Source organism: Diadema antillarum, unplaced genomic scaffold (genome assembly GCF_040938485.1).
Source record: "Diadema antillarum isolate AM-2024a unplaced genomic scaffold, OU_Dant_1.0 scf00000035, whole genome shotgun sequence".
Lineage (NCBI taxonomy): Eukaryota > Metazoa > Echinodermata > Echinoidea > Diadematoida > Diadematidae > Diadema > Diadema antillarum.
In genome coordinates this window covers 2,353,916-2,370,883 of record NW_027270924.1, presented here as the reverse complement: position 1 = coordinate 2,370,883, position 16,968 = coordinate 2,353,916, and the positions used below count along the sequence as shown (strand labels likewise).

The window sequence follows — 16,968 nt, the reverse complement described above, 5'->3', positions numbered from 1 at the left end:
ATGAATTAGAATTAGCATTGACAGACAAAAATGAAAAAAAAATCAGGAAGATGCAGCAATGACAACACTATGAATCATCAAACAAACAACAACAGCAACACATAATGACCTTAGTCTGTTAAGCATGTAAAGTCAAGTATCTGGACTTATTTTATCATGACTACTTGTTGCACAAACCCAACATTTCTTCCTTTTTGTATGCCGGTCTAAGAGTTTAGCCATTGAGAGTCATTAAATCATCATGGAGTAAGCATTTGTGTTGTCCAAGACATTGATACCACACAGACGTACACCATGTAGTTACCCTTGAAATTAGCCACTCCAGTTTGCATTATATGGCAGTCTAAGGAGCTTATGTGGATTCATTCAAATGTGGCTTCTCATACCAACAGTGAAGATGCTACACCTGTTTTTAACATTCAATTTGGAGTCATCATATAGCAACCACGCATGATCTGCTAATACTGCTAATAAAATCTCGGAGAGGCAGGCTCAAAATTTAAAAGCAAGAAGAAATGATGGGGAATCAAAGGAAAACTTGGGTTCCTCTCTCTTTCAAACATGAAGATGGTTTAATATAAACATATTTGCTATTTGAAGCATGTATCCCAATATAACTACCACATACTAAATATAATCGCTAGACATTGAAAGGCATACATACTGACTTTCAAACACACATACACACATACATGCACAAAATCATAAGGTCAATGTCAGTTGCCCCAGGATTAAGCATTGCCCCAAAAGGTCACCACCACTACACCTACCAGCCATTTTGAGTTATTCATTGTTTATTTTTTTAATTGTTTCCTCTTCTGTCATGATAAAATTTCATATCCACCTGCAAGCATGAAGTTCATTCCATGAAAGAAGTGTAAAAAATAGTTCGCATTGCAACAACGAAAAAATAAAAAGTAGAAAGTGAGAGAAGGATAGAGCAGCTTGCTCATAAAACTTGCCAGCTTTACCTCAGGCTACTGACCTACAATCCTAAGAGCAGTTGAAAAAAAGAAGAGTTTGCATTTGAAAGAAAAGCAGCAGAAGGTAAAGGACAACTGTTCAAGGGAAGCATATTTTTATTTTGTCTTAAGAATCTATATTCCAGTGAATTCTGCTGTCTAAATGCACCTTTAATGTATCATGACATCATCTCCTACACACTTTATTCATCCTATTGAAATACACAGCAGCACATAATTCAAAGAAGATGTCTACTAGAGTGTTCAACTCACACATATAAGTGAAGTGACAATGTGAAAAGTTTACAAGTAATATCCATCAAGTTTATGTATCAACTGGATGCTTTCATGGTGGGAGGGTGAATAGTTCTCATGCATTCTGCACACTTTACAGAGACAAACCGATGTGGGAAATATGCTCTGAAGCAATGTCTGGTTGAGAATGAGAATGACAGCATGCTACATCGAGAACAAAAATGATCACCAATTATGGAACATTCATCTGGGTCATGCTGCCGAGCCATTCCTAGGGTGTGTTCACACGCGTAATGTCAATGTAACAGGTATGAGGGCCACACAGCATATCCAGTTTGGGTCAAGCTCGATCGGCGGGCAGCATTCGGGCTGCACATCTTGATACAACTATCACAGCGTCAATTTACGAGGCGGTGTACATGTAATGGGACAACTAGTGACCTGATTTTTATATGACATGGATCTGAGTTATTGATGGCACATTCCATTTGAATGAATGACACATGAATAATGAATGGGACATGCAGTAGACGACACATAGGAAATCCACTTGGTATTCAGGATGTAAAGTGAACATGTGTTTAGGCTACAGGTTTGGTTTCATTTCTTTACATGGCCGATGCAGAAGCAACCAAATGCTTAAAAAGCAAGTGCATGTGTGTAATCCATGGATATGAGAGACAAACACAAAGTAACAAAAGCAATACAAGAGTTATTGGATATAGAATAGGTGGCTGCACTGCTAAACTGGATAAAGTCTTTATTACAGAAAAGGATTGACAGTTTTGGTGTTTTGAGACATCGTAGATAAACAGTGCTCTGAATGTTTCATTTATCTATTTCTTCAGTTACCTGGTTATACATGTATGTTGACTATGTACAGACCAATGCCTATAACATCTCATCATGGGTTTGATAGACAATACTAAATAAAACGGTGATGGTGGAGTATACATTGTACTTTTGAGTCTTGAATGTTGTATTATTCTTTTTATCTGGTGTCGATACAAACCAATATCTGATGTGAATGTGCAATCATACGCTGTAAATCACCAAAGTACTTTTGTATTCACATGTCCACTTTGTCCATCATACCACGGAATTCGATGATGCCCCATCATCATAAAATGAATGAATGCTTGTGATTGGTGGATTTTGGCATCTGAAGTCAAAGGGAAGACTTCTTAACCAATCAGCGTTGAATACATGGCATGTTTGATTGGTGAATGAAAAGCCATCATCAATGACAGGGATATCCATGCAAATGAACTTCTAGAACTACACATCAAACTCATGAACGCTGAAATATATATCCAACTTGCAATCATGGAACAAGACAACTTGTTTTAATTGTGGATGGGGGAGGCATTCACATAATAATGGCTGTTTCAACACCCTGCTATGGAAGAGAAATAGATGAAGGATGAATTTCTGGGGTTCACTCATGAACAGAACATGGCATTCTAAAGCAGTACTTGTTTTCATTAAATGTAATTCAAGACAGGAAAATAAATGGGGGCAATGATCACAACATTTTGATGGTCCATCTGTAGTAACATGCTCCTTTGGCATTCATGGATCAGGGTTGAATTCAAGACGGGGGGACACGCTGGATCTGCATCTAAAAAGAGGTGTTCACTACACTCATGCACCAAGCATACTAGATAGAAATCCATGACGACGTCAATCAACATTCACACATCAGTTTTCTGAGGAGAAAAAAATTGCTCGGTATACATGGAAAGCTGCTAGGAAGATATACATTAATTTAAGATTGCGGCCTCAAATATGTACATACGTATCTACATGACTTCAGCGACACAGGGAACGTTGCAATCAGGTTGCAATCAAGTTGTAATCAAGTTGCAAATCCCCCAAATCAACCACACAAGTCTTACGGATAATTGCAAAATTTGCAAGTTGTGATTGGCTCTGTGGCAAGAAAATGATGCACTTGAGATCAAACATTAATATCAAACACAAATCTTGCTAACAATTGAAAATAAAAGTGCAACTCTACGATGAATTTCGGGGTGAATGCAAAATTTGCAACTGATTACAACTCTACTCTCTTGCAACATCCCCTACACTCATATCATACATGCACTGTTTGCAATTTCTAATGATATAGTCTTCAGCTTCTGGGGGTAATCTACAAAATTTATTCAAGTCACTACTCAAAAATTCCATCCGAAGAGATTCACGTACATCAACACAGATGACATTTGAGGAGGTTTTACTTGTTTTCATTTCCATTTTTTTTTTCATCATTTGCATTCACTTGGGGAAAGATCATGCATTTCTGAAATCAAATCTTGACATATATATCATACAGGACTTTAGTTTACAGGACCACATGCATAACTTTGACACTGTCAAGAACATTTCTGTGACAGCATGATTCATTTTGAAACAGGGGCCTTTCAAAATCTTACTCATTTCACGCTAATTTTACTTTTCATGTGTGTCTGATACGCATTTCTATTCACTTCTTTCAGTCCTGTGCTTGTTTTTGCAACAACAAAAAACAAAAATAGAAAGGAGAAAAAGATGAACACTACAAATAATGATCGAGTCATTATACAGACTGACTTCTAGCTAATGAATTTACTAATCTATAGAAGTACTTCTACAGGCTTACGGTTGAATTCACTACCACTGATGGTAGCTTTGCCTAGAGCATGCCACTATTCAAGTAGGAGCTCGTACTACTCTCTCTACTTAACAACTACTATCTGACGACTGCGACGCGAATCGATTCTGTGTACAAATGTCACTCAGAGGTGTGAGCCTGTTTGAAAAAACAGACGCGCACTTTTCTACCTCGTCTAAAAACAAGTGATTGCTTTCAAGCATTTTCAAGGTAAAACAAATGCAACTATGAGCTACAACTGTATTGCTCAGAATTTTCCATGGAGGTGATTTTATGCGCAAGAAATATACAAATACTAATAATAGATAGAGATATATATTGACTCTTCTAGTTTGCTCGATAAAAATGCTTTTCAAGAACCTACTACAAGAAATAGGTCTCACAGGACAAATACATAAAGAGACATATAACTGACTCTTCTAGTTTGTTTGATAAAAATGCTTTTCAAGGATCTTCTACAAGAAATAGGTCTGGGCCTCCAATAGCTTTTCTAGAGTTTTTGTATGCCTTTTGTTTTGCATTTGCTTTGATATTGTTTAGCTGTCATCCTGAGTGTACAAGCAGCCCCCACCTTCAAGCTTAGTCAAAATAATTATTCCTACTGTATGCAAAGGCATTGGATTTGCAAAGCGCGATGAGGATGAATTTTACTATATTCAGAGACAGTTGTGGCAGATGCCGACTAGAACCTAAAAATAGAACAAAAAATGAATTGTCTAGTCAACTCCGGATACATCTGTCATCTACCACAAATACGTACTACCCATTCAGGCAAGACTAAGCTACATGTTTTCAATGCAGACATGAATACTCTAGGCGCTTATAGCTTGTTCTAGCTGTTGTTTTGTTTTTTCTTTATTGCATGCACATCTTTGAGAGGTAGGACAATGAAAGTGGGGCGGCAAAGGACACGGAATGTTTGCAGAGCTGGGCGTCATTGTGGGCAGCCTGATGAATGAATATTCAGAGCAGAGAAATGTGTCCATTTTACTATTTACATCTAAACTGATTTTTGGCAGGAAGAATGAAAGAAAGATAGATAGAAGGAAGCACTGGGGTAGCTGTGGAAAGGTTTGTAAGTCTTTTGACATTTTGCCTCTATACCTTGGACTTGTAGTCTGGCCAAGGGGGAAGATTGGATCAGAAGGAAGAGATTTGCCTTCTTTTTTTTTAGGGTAAAATATTTCTTCCTCTCAAGAAGTCTAATCTCCTTATCAGTGACCTTCATATTCAGTGAGAACCCCACCACAGGTTGAGTGAGCTATTGTCCACATCCCGAAACATTTGACACACCCGCCATATCATTCTAGAGTTCGTGAGTCTGCCGGTTACAACTAGAAGTATGTACAGCCCTGCTTGCTATCACGAATAGCAGTACCGGATATTTTGCATTCATTACCGGTCACTTTCGATACACGTTACTTGTCTTCCAATGAACTCTGAACTTTCAATTATCTAATTTGATCTGGTGAATTTTCGTGAGCGACTTGTCATAAATGTGGTAATGTGAAAGACAGAATTTTTTAAGTTTAACAGCTGATTCAGCAGGGGATGTGACAAAGGGGGATTCTTTTGCAAAGTACTCTTTGTCTCCCGCTTTACAGCACTGAACAAACTACATGGATATAGTATGGCACTGTGCTATTTAAAATATGAGAAGAAAAGGAATAGTGTGTAGATACTTGATGAGTACACTAAATGCAGAGTATTTGCAGAGCATTCATGGGAGATGTCATATCTCCAAACTGTGCTCTTGGCACGTTTTAAAAAAAAAGAAAAAAAAAACTCTTTTCAAGAAACACAAACGATGAATGCTGGATAATAAATGATGGGCATTTTCAATTGAGAAGATTCTTCATCTTAATATAATATGTTTTGATTGATAACTATATTGATTATGCTTCATCTACAAGCAGTTAAGGAGGGAAAAGATGCTGAAAACTTATCAGGATGAACTGGAGATGAAATGCGACTACATAGTATTTTGTTTGTTTGCTCTGCTAGGCAGCAAACCAGCGTGACGATGTTTGAGCCAGAAAATTATGTGTGCGCCTAGGCTACTTGTAACACTATACGCACTACTGTATGAGCACAAAGTCTCACTTAAGGTTTAGCGTCGGCCCTGGGGGGAATTTATGCGTCTTGGGGAATGTCCCCCCTCTGCGGCGGTATTGCAATGGCCGGCAATTCATTCTCCACCACGCGGGGGCAAAAATTGGGGAGGGAGTCCCTCACAAGCTCCAAACTGGAAACCTGAAAAGCGGGAGGAAAATCAGAGGGGTTGAAACTTTGACAATGTGCAGCAGGAATAGAGAAGGAAGGGACAATTTGAAGCTTTTCTTTCTTCCGTCCTGACATATTAATTCAAGACGAGACTGCAGAGTAATTCTGGAGGACAGTTGAATTATTCTTTTTTTTTTATAAAAGATAAATTCCACTCACTCTACAAATGCCATGGACAATGATTGTTACCAAGCAGTTGAAATTAGAGCTTAAATGGCACTGTACAGGAGCAGAATTTGTCCTGATGCACAAGTCCTGATGTACAAGAGGAGAATAAGCTCTTTCTGCTTTTACAATGTAACCCAATTGGACAAGCTGCCCTAAAAGTCCTTGTGACTATTTGATAATAACCTTATTGTGTTAAACACATCACAACTTTGCTTTCCCTAAGGGTAAAACTGAAGATAGATTCACATAATAAAAGCATTCACCATCATTTGGAATCAATGTCTGTTGTCAACTTGTCAATTCCGTCAACAAGACTAGCCTGGTTTTTAGTACCATTAGATGACTGGTCAAGTACCCAAGTTGTTACAAACAGTCTGAGTACTTGGGGGAATATTTGAGGAATCTACTCAAGGAACATTTCCTTGAACAAAGTTGAGGCAAGTCACTGGATTTACTGATGAAGTTATGCACAATAGCAAAACAGCAGTTGAAGATAACATCTTCATGGCACAGGCCACTCAAAAAAAAGAGGGAAAATTCACAATATTTCTGTTGCAGGGAAGGGAGGTACAAACTAAGTAGGGGGTTGGGTCACAGCAAGAAATGGCAGGAGGGGGGGGGGGTAGCATGTCTCTACACCAGATCAGACTACAAGAGTTAAACAAGGACCAGCCCCCTTTGTTTATATGTTTGTTTGTTTGTTTGTTTGTTTTTGGTGGGTTTTTTAGGGGGCAGGTTGGAGGGTAGGGAGAGCTATGTTTCTGTCTTGGGGTAAGGATATTAGGCAAAGCCCATCGACTCCATGCAGATGATGTCAGGACAACACAAATGGGGCAGAGGCGCAGTGGGGATGTACTGGGGGGCACCGAGTGAGAGGGGCGGGGGTTCAAAGCTCCTCAAACGACTCTTTGTGTGTGACTCACGGCTTGGGCTCTGTGCCTGCTGGCACAGAGTGGACACGTGTGAACCGGGGCATTGCATTTAGATGGGTTCTAGCTCATTTAGGTTGGGGCAGAAATCGGGCAACGAGTCCCGGACGAGGGTAAGACTCAGCACCTGTGGATTTAGAGGAGGTTTCATGTGTTGAATAAAGAAGCACTTCAAGCTACTCTTCAGATTCGATCATATCACAAGAAAAATGTGGTCTTCTGCACACGTGATGCAGAGGCAGAAAACAAAAGAAAATAATGCCTCCGCCACCACTTCGTGGCGGAGGCATAGAAAATATTGATGAAATGCAAACAAGATTGGGCGAAACTTTCAGATTTGCTGATCACCTGCAAATGGGCCTGATATATATATATAGAGAGAGAAATTGCACACTCATTTGAAAAAAATCATACTTAACCAAAGATTTACAGGTCAGTACACAAGTAAATAGAATAACAAAGAAGCATATAAGAACAGGATCCATTGCCAATTTATGAATGAGAGATGAAGTGATTTTTTGTTTGTTTATACTCTTCCAACAAATGCTACTGGAATGGTATTCATATCATCATTGGCACACAAATTACTGTCATCACAATGAAATAAGACTGAGCAAGAAAAAGCATCCATTGTTAACATTAGACTCTACCACTCATATTCCTCATTACATTCTATCCTGGTGAGGTTTACTGTCTTTTGCGAAAAAATTATTATTCTGAAAGATCATCGAGGCATATAATTCGTCTCCAGATAATTGTATTCTTTGAGGACAATATCTTGTAACCGATAGTTTTCAGTGTACAGCTGAAAGGACAAGTTCACCTTCATAGACATGTGGGTTGAGTGAATGCAGCAATATTAGTAGAGCACAACAGTGAGAGTTTGAGCAATATCGGACAATCCGTTAAAAAGCTATGAATTTTTGAAGTTTCTGCTCAGTCACGGCTGGATGAAAAGACTACTATAGCTTGTGATGTCACATGAGTACAACGATGTAAAGAAAGAATAAAGAAAATTCAACATATTTCCATTTTTCTCCCATAACAAAAGAACACTCGACTTCTCTCTTTAAGAAGGCAGGGGGAATAATATTACCCTTAACATACATCAGTAGCAAGTCGAAGAACTGTGCACTTTATTAAAAAAGCAAAGTTTTGTGAAATTCTCTTTTTATTTTCATTATATAGTTGTACGCATGTGACATCATATACTGTAGTAGTCTTCTCTTCCAGCAGTGACTGCGCAGATACATAAAATATTCATAACTTTTGAATGGATTGTCCAATTTTCCTCAAACTTTCACTGATCTGTTCTACTAATATTGCTGCATTCTCTCAATCCTTATGTATATGAAGGTGGACTTGTCCTGTAATCGATACTGGGAGAGACATCCTAGGACCCGCTTAACCCCTTCTGTGCCAGGGACTTTGGACAGTGTGTACGATGCTGTGGGGTTTTCTGTGCCAATCAGCACTCAGAGCACACACAGGGTTAAGCACCAATCACATTAGGCATTTCATACAGACTCATGATTTAACCCCTAAAATGCTAGGGTAATTTTGCTGCATAAATTATCAAGTCACCCTCATCAAATTGGTAACTCTGAAGTTTATTGTGTATCAGCCATGAGGAAAATAGATAAGATGGGTTGGTTGAATTCATTAAAATCTGCATAAAATCAGGGAGGACTTTACCAAAATTTGCAACTGTGAGAGAGAAACAGGAATTTTAATATTCTAAAATGTGTTGCCAATTTAAAATCTAGTTATAGATTTAGTGATAGAGAGGCTTCGGGAAATCCTGCAACAATTAAATATGGACAACAAAGAGCTTCAATGAGTAAGCATTTTTTTTTTTTAAATATCTATCCTATGGAAAACTCAATAATGAATATCAAAATCATAATCTTATTTTTTATTCAATTAAAAAAAAAAATTGCTCCACCAAAGCACAAAAATGTGGTTGTGTAGACTTGATGGATTTAGCCACCAACATCCCTTGTGACTGATGATTCTTGCAGTTACCATGGTGACAGTCTGGCTAAAGCCAATCACATGATTTATGCTTACTTAAAGGGGGGGGGGGGAGGTATTTACAATCAAGGTACCACTGTAGCTTCATCTTTATCATCAATTCATTCAAGTCTCAGACTAACTGTGATTGATTTCATCTTATGTACTCTATGGAAATGATACTCAACATTGAATTGCAGTGGTATGATATAACGTCTCATCTCATCCTATACCAATCTTATTTTGGACAATGCTGGCGGAGAATTTTATATCGAGTATAAAGACTGCAAGAGTGATACATCTTATGTTTCCGTACTGAACGAAAGACAGAAGTGGGACATGAAACAATCTTGCAAGTCTAATAATGTCAGAGATGCATATGCTCTATGTCACATGATGTAGTGCACCATCATCATGGAATTTTCCCTGTTTTGTCGTTTGAATATATGTTACATTAAATGAGCATTGGCTTCAAAATTTCAACAACCACATTGGACATATCAGTGGCTGCTTCATTAAGTAGTCGATAATTTCCTGTGACTGGGAATGCAAATAAACAAACAAATAAATAGACACACAAACAAAACACCATATTTTGTTTTCCTAGATCTGCCAATCACTGGATAGAGAATATGAAATGAAACCACACATATCTTGACATAAGTGTGAACTTTCTCAAGACATAACACTGAGTATAGAAATTGATCAAGAGTGAATTATTAACCACAGAATGTCAAAGCATAATTCATTGCACAGACATGCCATTCATCAGAAAAATAAGGCGGAAGAGAGGTGCTTAAAACAATTTCCAAAAGGATGGTGATAAGACAGAATCATAAAAACAACATGCATTCTCAATCAATCCCAACACCAGTGAAATGGCAATAATGCGAGTGAAAATCAAGAGACTAAAAAACAGAAAAATATCCAATACAAATGAACAAAACATCACATGAGGATTAAATGCCTCAACATCACCAACTGAACATTGTTGTTGGGTTGTTGTTTTTTTCGGACATGAGGCACACAAAGGAATTAACAGCAGGATGAAAACTCAAGAATTTAAAAAATATATAATTTACTTGACTGTTCACACTTTTTTTCCTTTTTTTTTTTTGCGCCTTACATGGAAGTGGTAAGGTTCGTAGAGACATAAAGGCACAGATACAATTTTATTGATCATGGTGAAAATAAATTGCTTTTTCACATTAAAAGTCCCATCTTAATGGTAACTTTTCCAGCAAATGCTTGTCTGGCTGTCAGGTAAGATTCCTACAATATACATCCTCATGTCCTCCTTTCTAAGCTGGTTAAAAAAAAAAAAAAGCCACCAAACACAGATAAGACTCAACTGCACTCCTACAAGAATTGAATTTCATGACAATTATAAGGGAGGAACGAAAACAGTGCACTAAAAAACACTGACAGTGTATACTCCATACAGCATGAGCTGACACAGTCTCAGACCCTCCAGGGGAGTGTCCATTGTAGATCTACAGGGGGACTAAATTGACACAGGAAACAATTGATCATGTGACATGACTTTATAAATATAAAGTCTCTAATGAGGAGAGGAGTGTCATGAGGAAGGTGGGAGGGGGAGGGGGATGGGGATATTTACCTCGGCTCGTATTTCACTTAGGTCAGTCTGGTGGGCTGTGATCCAGCCCTCCTGTAGCCTGGCGAATTCTCGCATCTCATCCAGCGTGTCCGTCAGCTTCAGGTCGAAGGTCAGGGTGGCGTTGATGTTGAGGATGTCGTCCTCCAGCTCCAGGAGGGTATCTGGGTTGATGGCACCCACCTCGTCTGTCACAGATTGAGCAGAAGGACGAGATTTCAAGGCATGCACGTCAAGGAGAAGGTAATTACAAAGACGTTTAACTGATCGCAATCTCAGATTGGCTCAGAATGACCATTGGTGTAGTCCCATTATTCAGACCAAGTTTTATGGAGAGTGATCTTTCGCTCACGCTGCCCCTCTTCTTTGGAATTCTATTCCCTCTTACTTACAGGACTCGGCCACAGCTTCAAAGTTTACAATTGCACCGAAAACAGAGTACTTTAAAAAATATTTTGAAAGAGTCAATAGTATGTTGGCATTTAATAGCATCTAGTCTCTTTTATCTTTCAGTGCAGAGAGACACAATCAACAGCAGTGATATGTGTTGTGTTTACAGATATTCAGATTTATAGTATGCATATTCATAAAGTGTCTAGACACCCTGACATTCATTATGTAACCTCATTATGTAACCTCTGTGTATTAGTATGCATGTGCCTCAGGTGTCAGCATACATTCCAATACCCCACCTATTGAAACTGGTCTTATATACATGAGTGCATGTCTGGAGACAGACAGAGAGTTCTGCAATAAACACCGAGACGTTAACTGCCACGCCTTTTCTGTTCCTTCCTTATTTGCAGGTAACCCACGATACAACAATATGCACAATGGAAGCACTGTGTCAATGTCATTATTATTATTACTGAGAGTACTTTGCACATGAATCTAGTCTCTTTTTTGATGTTCTGCCTTAACTGCTCAGTCCCTCATATATGTTTGACAGCCTCCAACTCTTTTTGTTTGCTGATGTTCTGCACAGCCATACTTCAGTTACTGATGTCATTTTAAATCTTGTTCCAATTCAAGTGAAAAGTCAGGCTGTTACTGCAAAACCAGAAATGTTTGTGTGCATTTTAATTTGACAAATTTTGCGAGAGCCAAGATTTGCGCAATCAAACCGCATGTGAAAGTTCTAGTCACAGTGGCGATTCGCAAAAATTTCACGCCGTGAATAAGACTCCAATTCGCGAATTTCATGCCGCGAAAATATCTTGAGGGACGATCTTCTCATAGAACCTGATGCAAAGTACCTACTGTGACCACGACATCGGAAGGAATGACAGTTAGTTGTGAACATTGCAACAATTGATAGACAAAGATATGGTGGTGACTGGGCCAGCCTTGCAGTGAGGCCTTACCCAGAGCTTGCTTGATCATGTTGAGTTGATCCAGAGCATCTGCAGCCGCCCGGGTCGCCGCCTGGGTCATCTGCTTGGCGGCATTAGCCTTTTGCTGAGCCTGGACATGAAAGAAGCAAGGACCAAAAAAAAAAAAGAATGAAAAAAAAAAGAATAATAATTTCCTTTGACTTCATTTGGTACACTTGAATTATTTAAAAGTCACACAGTAAATAGAGCCTCACATCATTTACTATAAAAACGAATGTGACCACCAAACTCGAAAGTGACAAAACGTTTCAGATAAGGATTCTCCCCAATGGACAGAAATATGTCATTTGGGTTGACCAACTCAATTCTTTTGAATTTGTCTTACCTGGGAGAGTAATCGTTTTCTCTACCTCCTGTCAAAATGTGGCGGCTTAACACAAAACCAAAATCAAGATATTAGCAGTTTTTCTGGACCATCCTTTTCTCAGACAGGTGCTGTTTTCACTGGGAACTAGATGCTTCTGTACAGCATGCCTGAGTGACACTAATCTTTAAATCCTCTTTTCTCCCTTTTCTATGAAACTGTACCTCCTATCTGTCTCCAATTTCACTTACTTTTTGAATGGGTTAGGATAGTCCAATTTGAACAAGTTATATATCATCTTAATGCTTAGAGATTACTCTTGTAAACTATGTAGAACAACGAAAACTTCATTTGGGCTACTTTTGTGGGTTTTGATCTGGGCAGTCACAAATGTGTGATCAAATCTGACTATAGTTGCCTAAGCACAAATAAGTTAGCTGAAAATATATTGTCGTTGGGGTGAAAAGTCACGACAGCATGTCAAAGGAAAGGCTTTCCCATTTGATATAGTGCTTTGGCTGCCATGTTTTTTGGCTCTCCTGAACATTTGACATATTGCAGATAGGAGGTCTTGTCGCTCCAACGACGATATAGAAGATACAGTGGCAACAGATTTGTTAACTATATTCTGAATCTAAAATTTCAAGCCAAAATCAAAACATCATTAGATTCATCATCTTCTCTCTTTGGCATCCATTCACATGAAGGCCTCTTTTGCATCGAGTACAAGTAAGACCAAGAGTTTTTGTGACTGCAGCAATTTTGCGACGAAGAGAGCGCAGCTCTCACCGTATCTGCAAGATTTCCATCAGCGTCGGCCTGGGCGTCTATAGCGTTCAGTCGCATCATGGTTGCCGTGACGTTGCCGTTGAGGCCGTCGGCGCGATCGTTCAGGTCCTGCGCCTGCTGCTTGGTGGCTTCTGCATCTGCTTTCACCTGCTGAGCAGCCTGCCATGTGGAGGAAACAATAAAAAGTTTTACAAAACACATTTTGTCACCTGCCTGGTAGAAGGGTCGTAGCATAATATTTTGTCCCAATATCTAATTTTTGTATGTGACATAATTTGACAGAGTTTTGACAGCTCTTTCATATGATGTGATGATAAATTTTTGTTAATTTTGTTTTTGAGCCTGAAGCCTTAGAGCCCTTCTGCCATGATGATGACGATTTGTCATCTCTGTACCCCATCACGCCCTCTATTCTAAGTTTCAATAGTTGCTGTTACCATGACAACAGCCAAGAAATGATTTATCAGCTGTGAGGAGTCAAAGCGCTGTTGCAGTGCGTGCAATTATAGCAATTCATAATGATTGCAAATTCCTAAAAAAACTTGCCCCAGATCCACAGTGATAATTACTTTGAAATATCTTAACATATTAACCAATAGAGTTCTAGGGGGAAAAAATGCTACAGAAAGAATCATTTTGGCATCATCAAACACTAAACATATCTTTTTTGCTAGAAGGGATAGTCTCCAGGCATCAGGAGCCAAATACATTAAATCTGACACTGAAGGATTAGCACCATGGCAAAGCAATATGTGTCATTTATATATTATATAAGTTTGCACAGTGAGGTGTGTATGTAAAATGAGGTATGCTGTGTCACCGCGTATGACACTCTTTAGGACTAGCACACAAGATGACACTGTATATCTGGGGGCGCATTCGAGTGCTCTCCTGAAGTGTACCCTACTGTACCACACCAGTGCCAGAGGAGGCTCAAACGCTCCTTGCAATATAAGTGTACCCTACCATACTGTACCAAGCCCAAAGTGGACCACTTCCAGATGTGCTCCAAAAGCATACCATAACCGTACCAAAAGTTGGTATGAGAAGAATACACGTAACATGCACTACATCAGAATGCAAAGAGTTGATTCTCTTTGTTTGGGACACCTGAAATTGGCATAAATTTAAAAGCTGTTGCTACATAACGTGTGACCCCCTCCAAGAATAACTCAGAGGTACGCTTTCTCCACAGAGTGCTAGTATGCTCCAAATCTGGCATGATGTGGTATGGTACATGTTGGATTGGTTCACTTTGGTTTGCTTTTCAGCTCTTGAATGCAGCCAAGGTGGGGAGGGGGGGGGGGGGGGGGGGGGGGGAGGGGGCAGTTCTGTGGCACAGTGGATAAGACTTCCGATTCCCAAACGGAGGATCCGAGTTTGATTTCCGCCCAGAGCTTACCCAGAATGTCCCTCTTGACCCAGGTTATAAATGGGTACCTGGCAATGCTAGGGTAATAATAATGGCAGGGCCCTCTGGTAGAACAGTGGCAAAACTTAAGAGGCTACCCTAGATAAAGCAGACCTTATTAATTATTAAGGTGTGAGTGAATCTCTATCAAAGCCACTGACCGCTGATGCCTGTGTGGCATTCCCCTCCGCCATGTTGGCCAATTCCCGTGCTCTCATGGCATCGCCCTCTGCAGCAGCGATGGCCTCCGAGGCATTGAGAGCTGTGCGGTTGGCGAGGTCAATCATGCGTTCGATGTCCGGGATCCTCTCCTTTGCCTCTGTCGCCCTCTGCTTGCTCTCTTCGACTTTCTCGTTAAAACCTGGAGCGACAGGAAGAGAGAGGGGGGTTAATACTTGCATCATGGTACAGTGTACTCCCGTTATAACGAACAGGGTTATAACGAAATTCCAGTTATAACAAAGTAAAAATTTAGGCCACAACATTATTCACTTTATGTACTTTCATAGTTTATTTGTTCTATCATAACGAAAGTTCGTTATAACAAAAGAAAACTGCCGGTTCCGAGGGCTTTGTTATAACGGGAGCCTACTGTATCATCATTTTAAGCAAACAGTGTTGTTGTCAATAAGAGACAACCTACTGTGCCAGAACAATTACATCTCCACATTTGATCTTGTCTACAACAGCACCATCTGCTTCTAAAAATGAAGTATTATCACCACGTACTTGTAAGCCTTACAAAGTCTTACATACAGCAGATAGGAGGAATGAGGCTCATTCCGAATGGTCAACAGCAGAAAAACCCCGAGAACAATCATTACATTTGTTTGCTAACCATACTATTATTCGTTTATCTGTTTGTATGCAGGGAATGTCTACCTTTTTGGTGGGCTGTAATATTCACACTAACCTTTATGCAGAAGTAGTATTCCCCATTACTGTAAAAGTGAAAATTTTTGAGCATTTCGCACATGAAGCTTGCCCCATAAAAAAGTGCACAAATCTTTTTCTTGGGTTTACTTGGTAATGATGTTTTATAGCTATGAATTCAAGGTAGGCATATTGCAAAGGTATATCTGCTAGATGTCATTTGCACGTTTTTTTCCCATTCACTAGTCTTGAGGTGTGAGGGAATTTGCTGTCCCAGTGTGGACCAGATACCTTTTAATGTCATACAAAGTATATGTGCTGCCATGACAGGAGCAGCCGTTTGAAGAGCTTGCTAAATAGTAGTGACCATACGCGAAATTAAAAACATGTGAAATTCATCTTACCCTGCCCAATGTAAAAACATCCACTTTTACAGTAGCACATACTGCAATGATTCCCGTAAGAGGGAGGGGTCACTGACCTCGAAGCTTGTCCAGGATGTCTTGGGCCTCCTCCAGTGTCTTATCTCCCCTCCTCTTGGCATCCTGGGCATCACCGAGAGCGCCATTGGCAATGGCCAGCAAGCGGGCCACGTTCTGTGCACGGGGATGGATTCAATTATCACAATTAATCACTAAGAGCCAATACCATATATTTTTAATAGGGGGAGGGGGGAAGGGGAAGGGGAAGGGGGAGGAGGGAGGAAGGTCAGGGCTGCCAACACTCACCCATCAAAATCAGTGAGATTTCAAAGTGGAATCAGGAAGATACTTATGTGTTATATGTAACTCAAAGGGCAAATGTGATTCCTAAATCAGGGAGATTCTTAAGCCCAAAACAGCAGGGGTGGCAGTGGGATGTTGAATCAAACCCCCCTCTACATTTTCCCCGACCATTCCACCACATGGATTTTTTTTTTTTTTACCGTGTTGCTCAATGACATTTTAAACTTTCAAGTCCCGCACATCTCATGACACCATTTTTGCGAAAATTGGACATGCCGTCACGACCCTGCATGACATTTTACACATGCTTGTCAGACCAAAAATGGCTCAATCATGTGAATTTGTGTACATCTTCGGCTCATGTCTATCCATCAAAGTGAAGTAAAGTGCTTTTGCAAACTCACAGATCCTTAGCTGATGGCGGCTGGAGTTTACACATGTCTGCGAAGTGTGGAATCTGTGATCTTTGAGCAAAGTGCCTTGAGTGCTCTCACAGAGTGGATTTGGCACAATACAAGTTCATATTACCATTATTGTTATTATCATCATAACCATCATCATCATCATTATTATATAATATTCCTGTGAAGC

At 39.7% G+C, this 16,968-nt stretch overlaps 1 protein-coding gene across 1 annotated transcript in view; it reads right to left on the bottom strand.

The window, feature by feature from the left end:
- The window catches only part of LOC139744195 (laminin subunit gamma-1-like), a 103,912-nt gene that overhangs the window by 68 nt on the left and 86,876 nt on the right, over nucleotides 1-16,968 (bottom strand). Inside the window, exons 24-29 of the mRNA XM_071654649.1 lie at nucleotides 16,134-16,248; nucleotides 14,941-15,140; nucleotides 13,369-13,527; nucleotides 12,246-12,345; nucleotides 10,885-11,069; nucleotides 7,245-7,377 (exon numbers count right to left, since the gene is read on the bottom strand). Coding sequence (XP_071510750.1) covers nucleotides 7,303-7,377; nucleotides 10,885-11,069; nucleotides 12,246-12,345; nucleotides 13,369-13,527; nucleotides 14,941-15,140; nucleotides 16,134-16,248 — 834 coding nt within the window. The 3' untranslated portion in view covers nucleotides 7,245-7,302. The remainder of the gene's footprint in view (nucleotides 1-7,244; nucleotides 7,378-10,884; nucleotides 11,070-12,245; nucleotides 12,346-13,368; nucleotides 13,528-14,940; nucleotides 15,141-16,133; nucleotides 16,249-16,968) is intronic.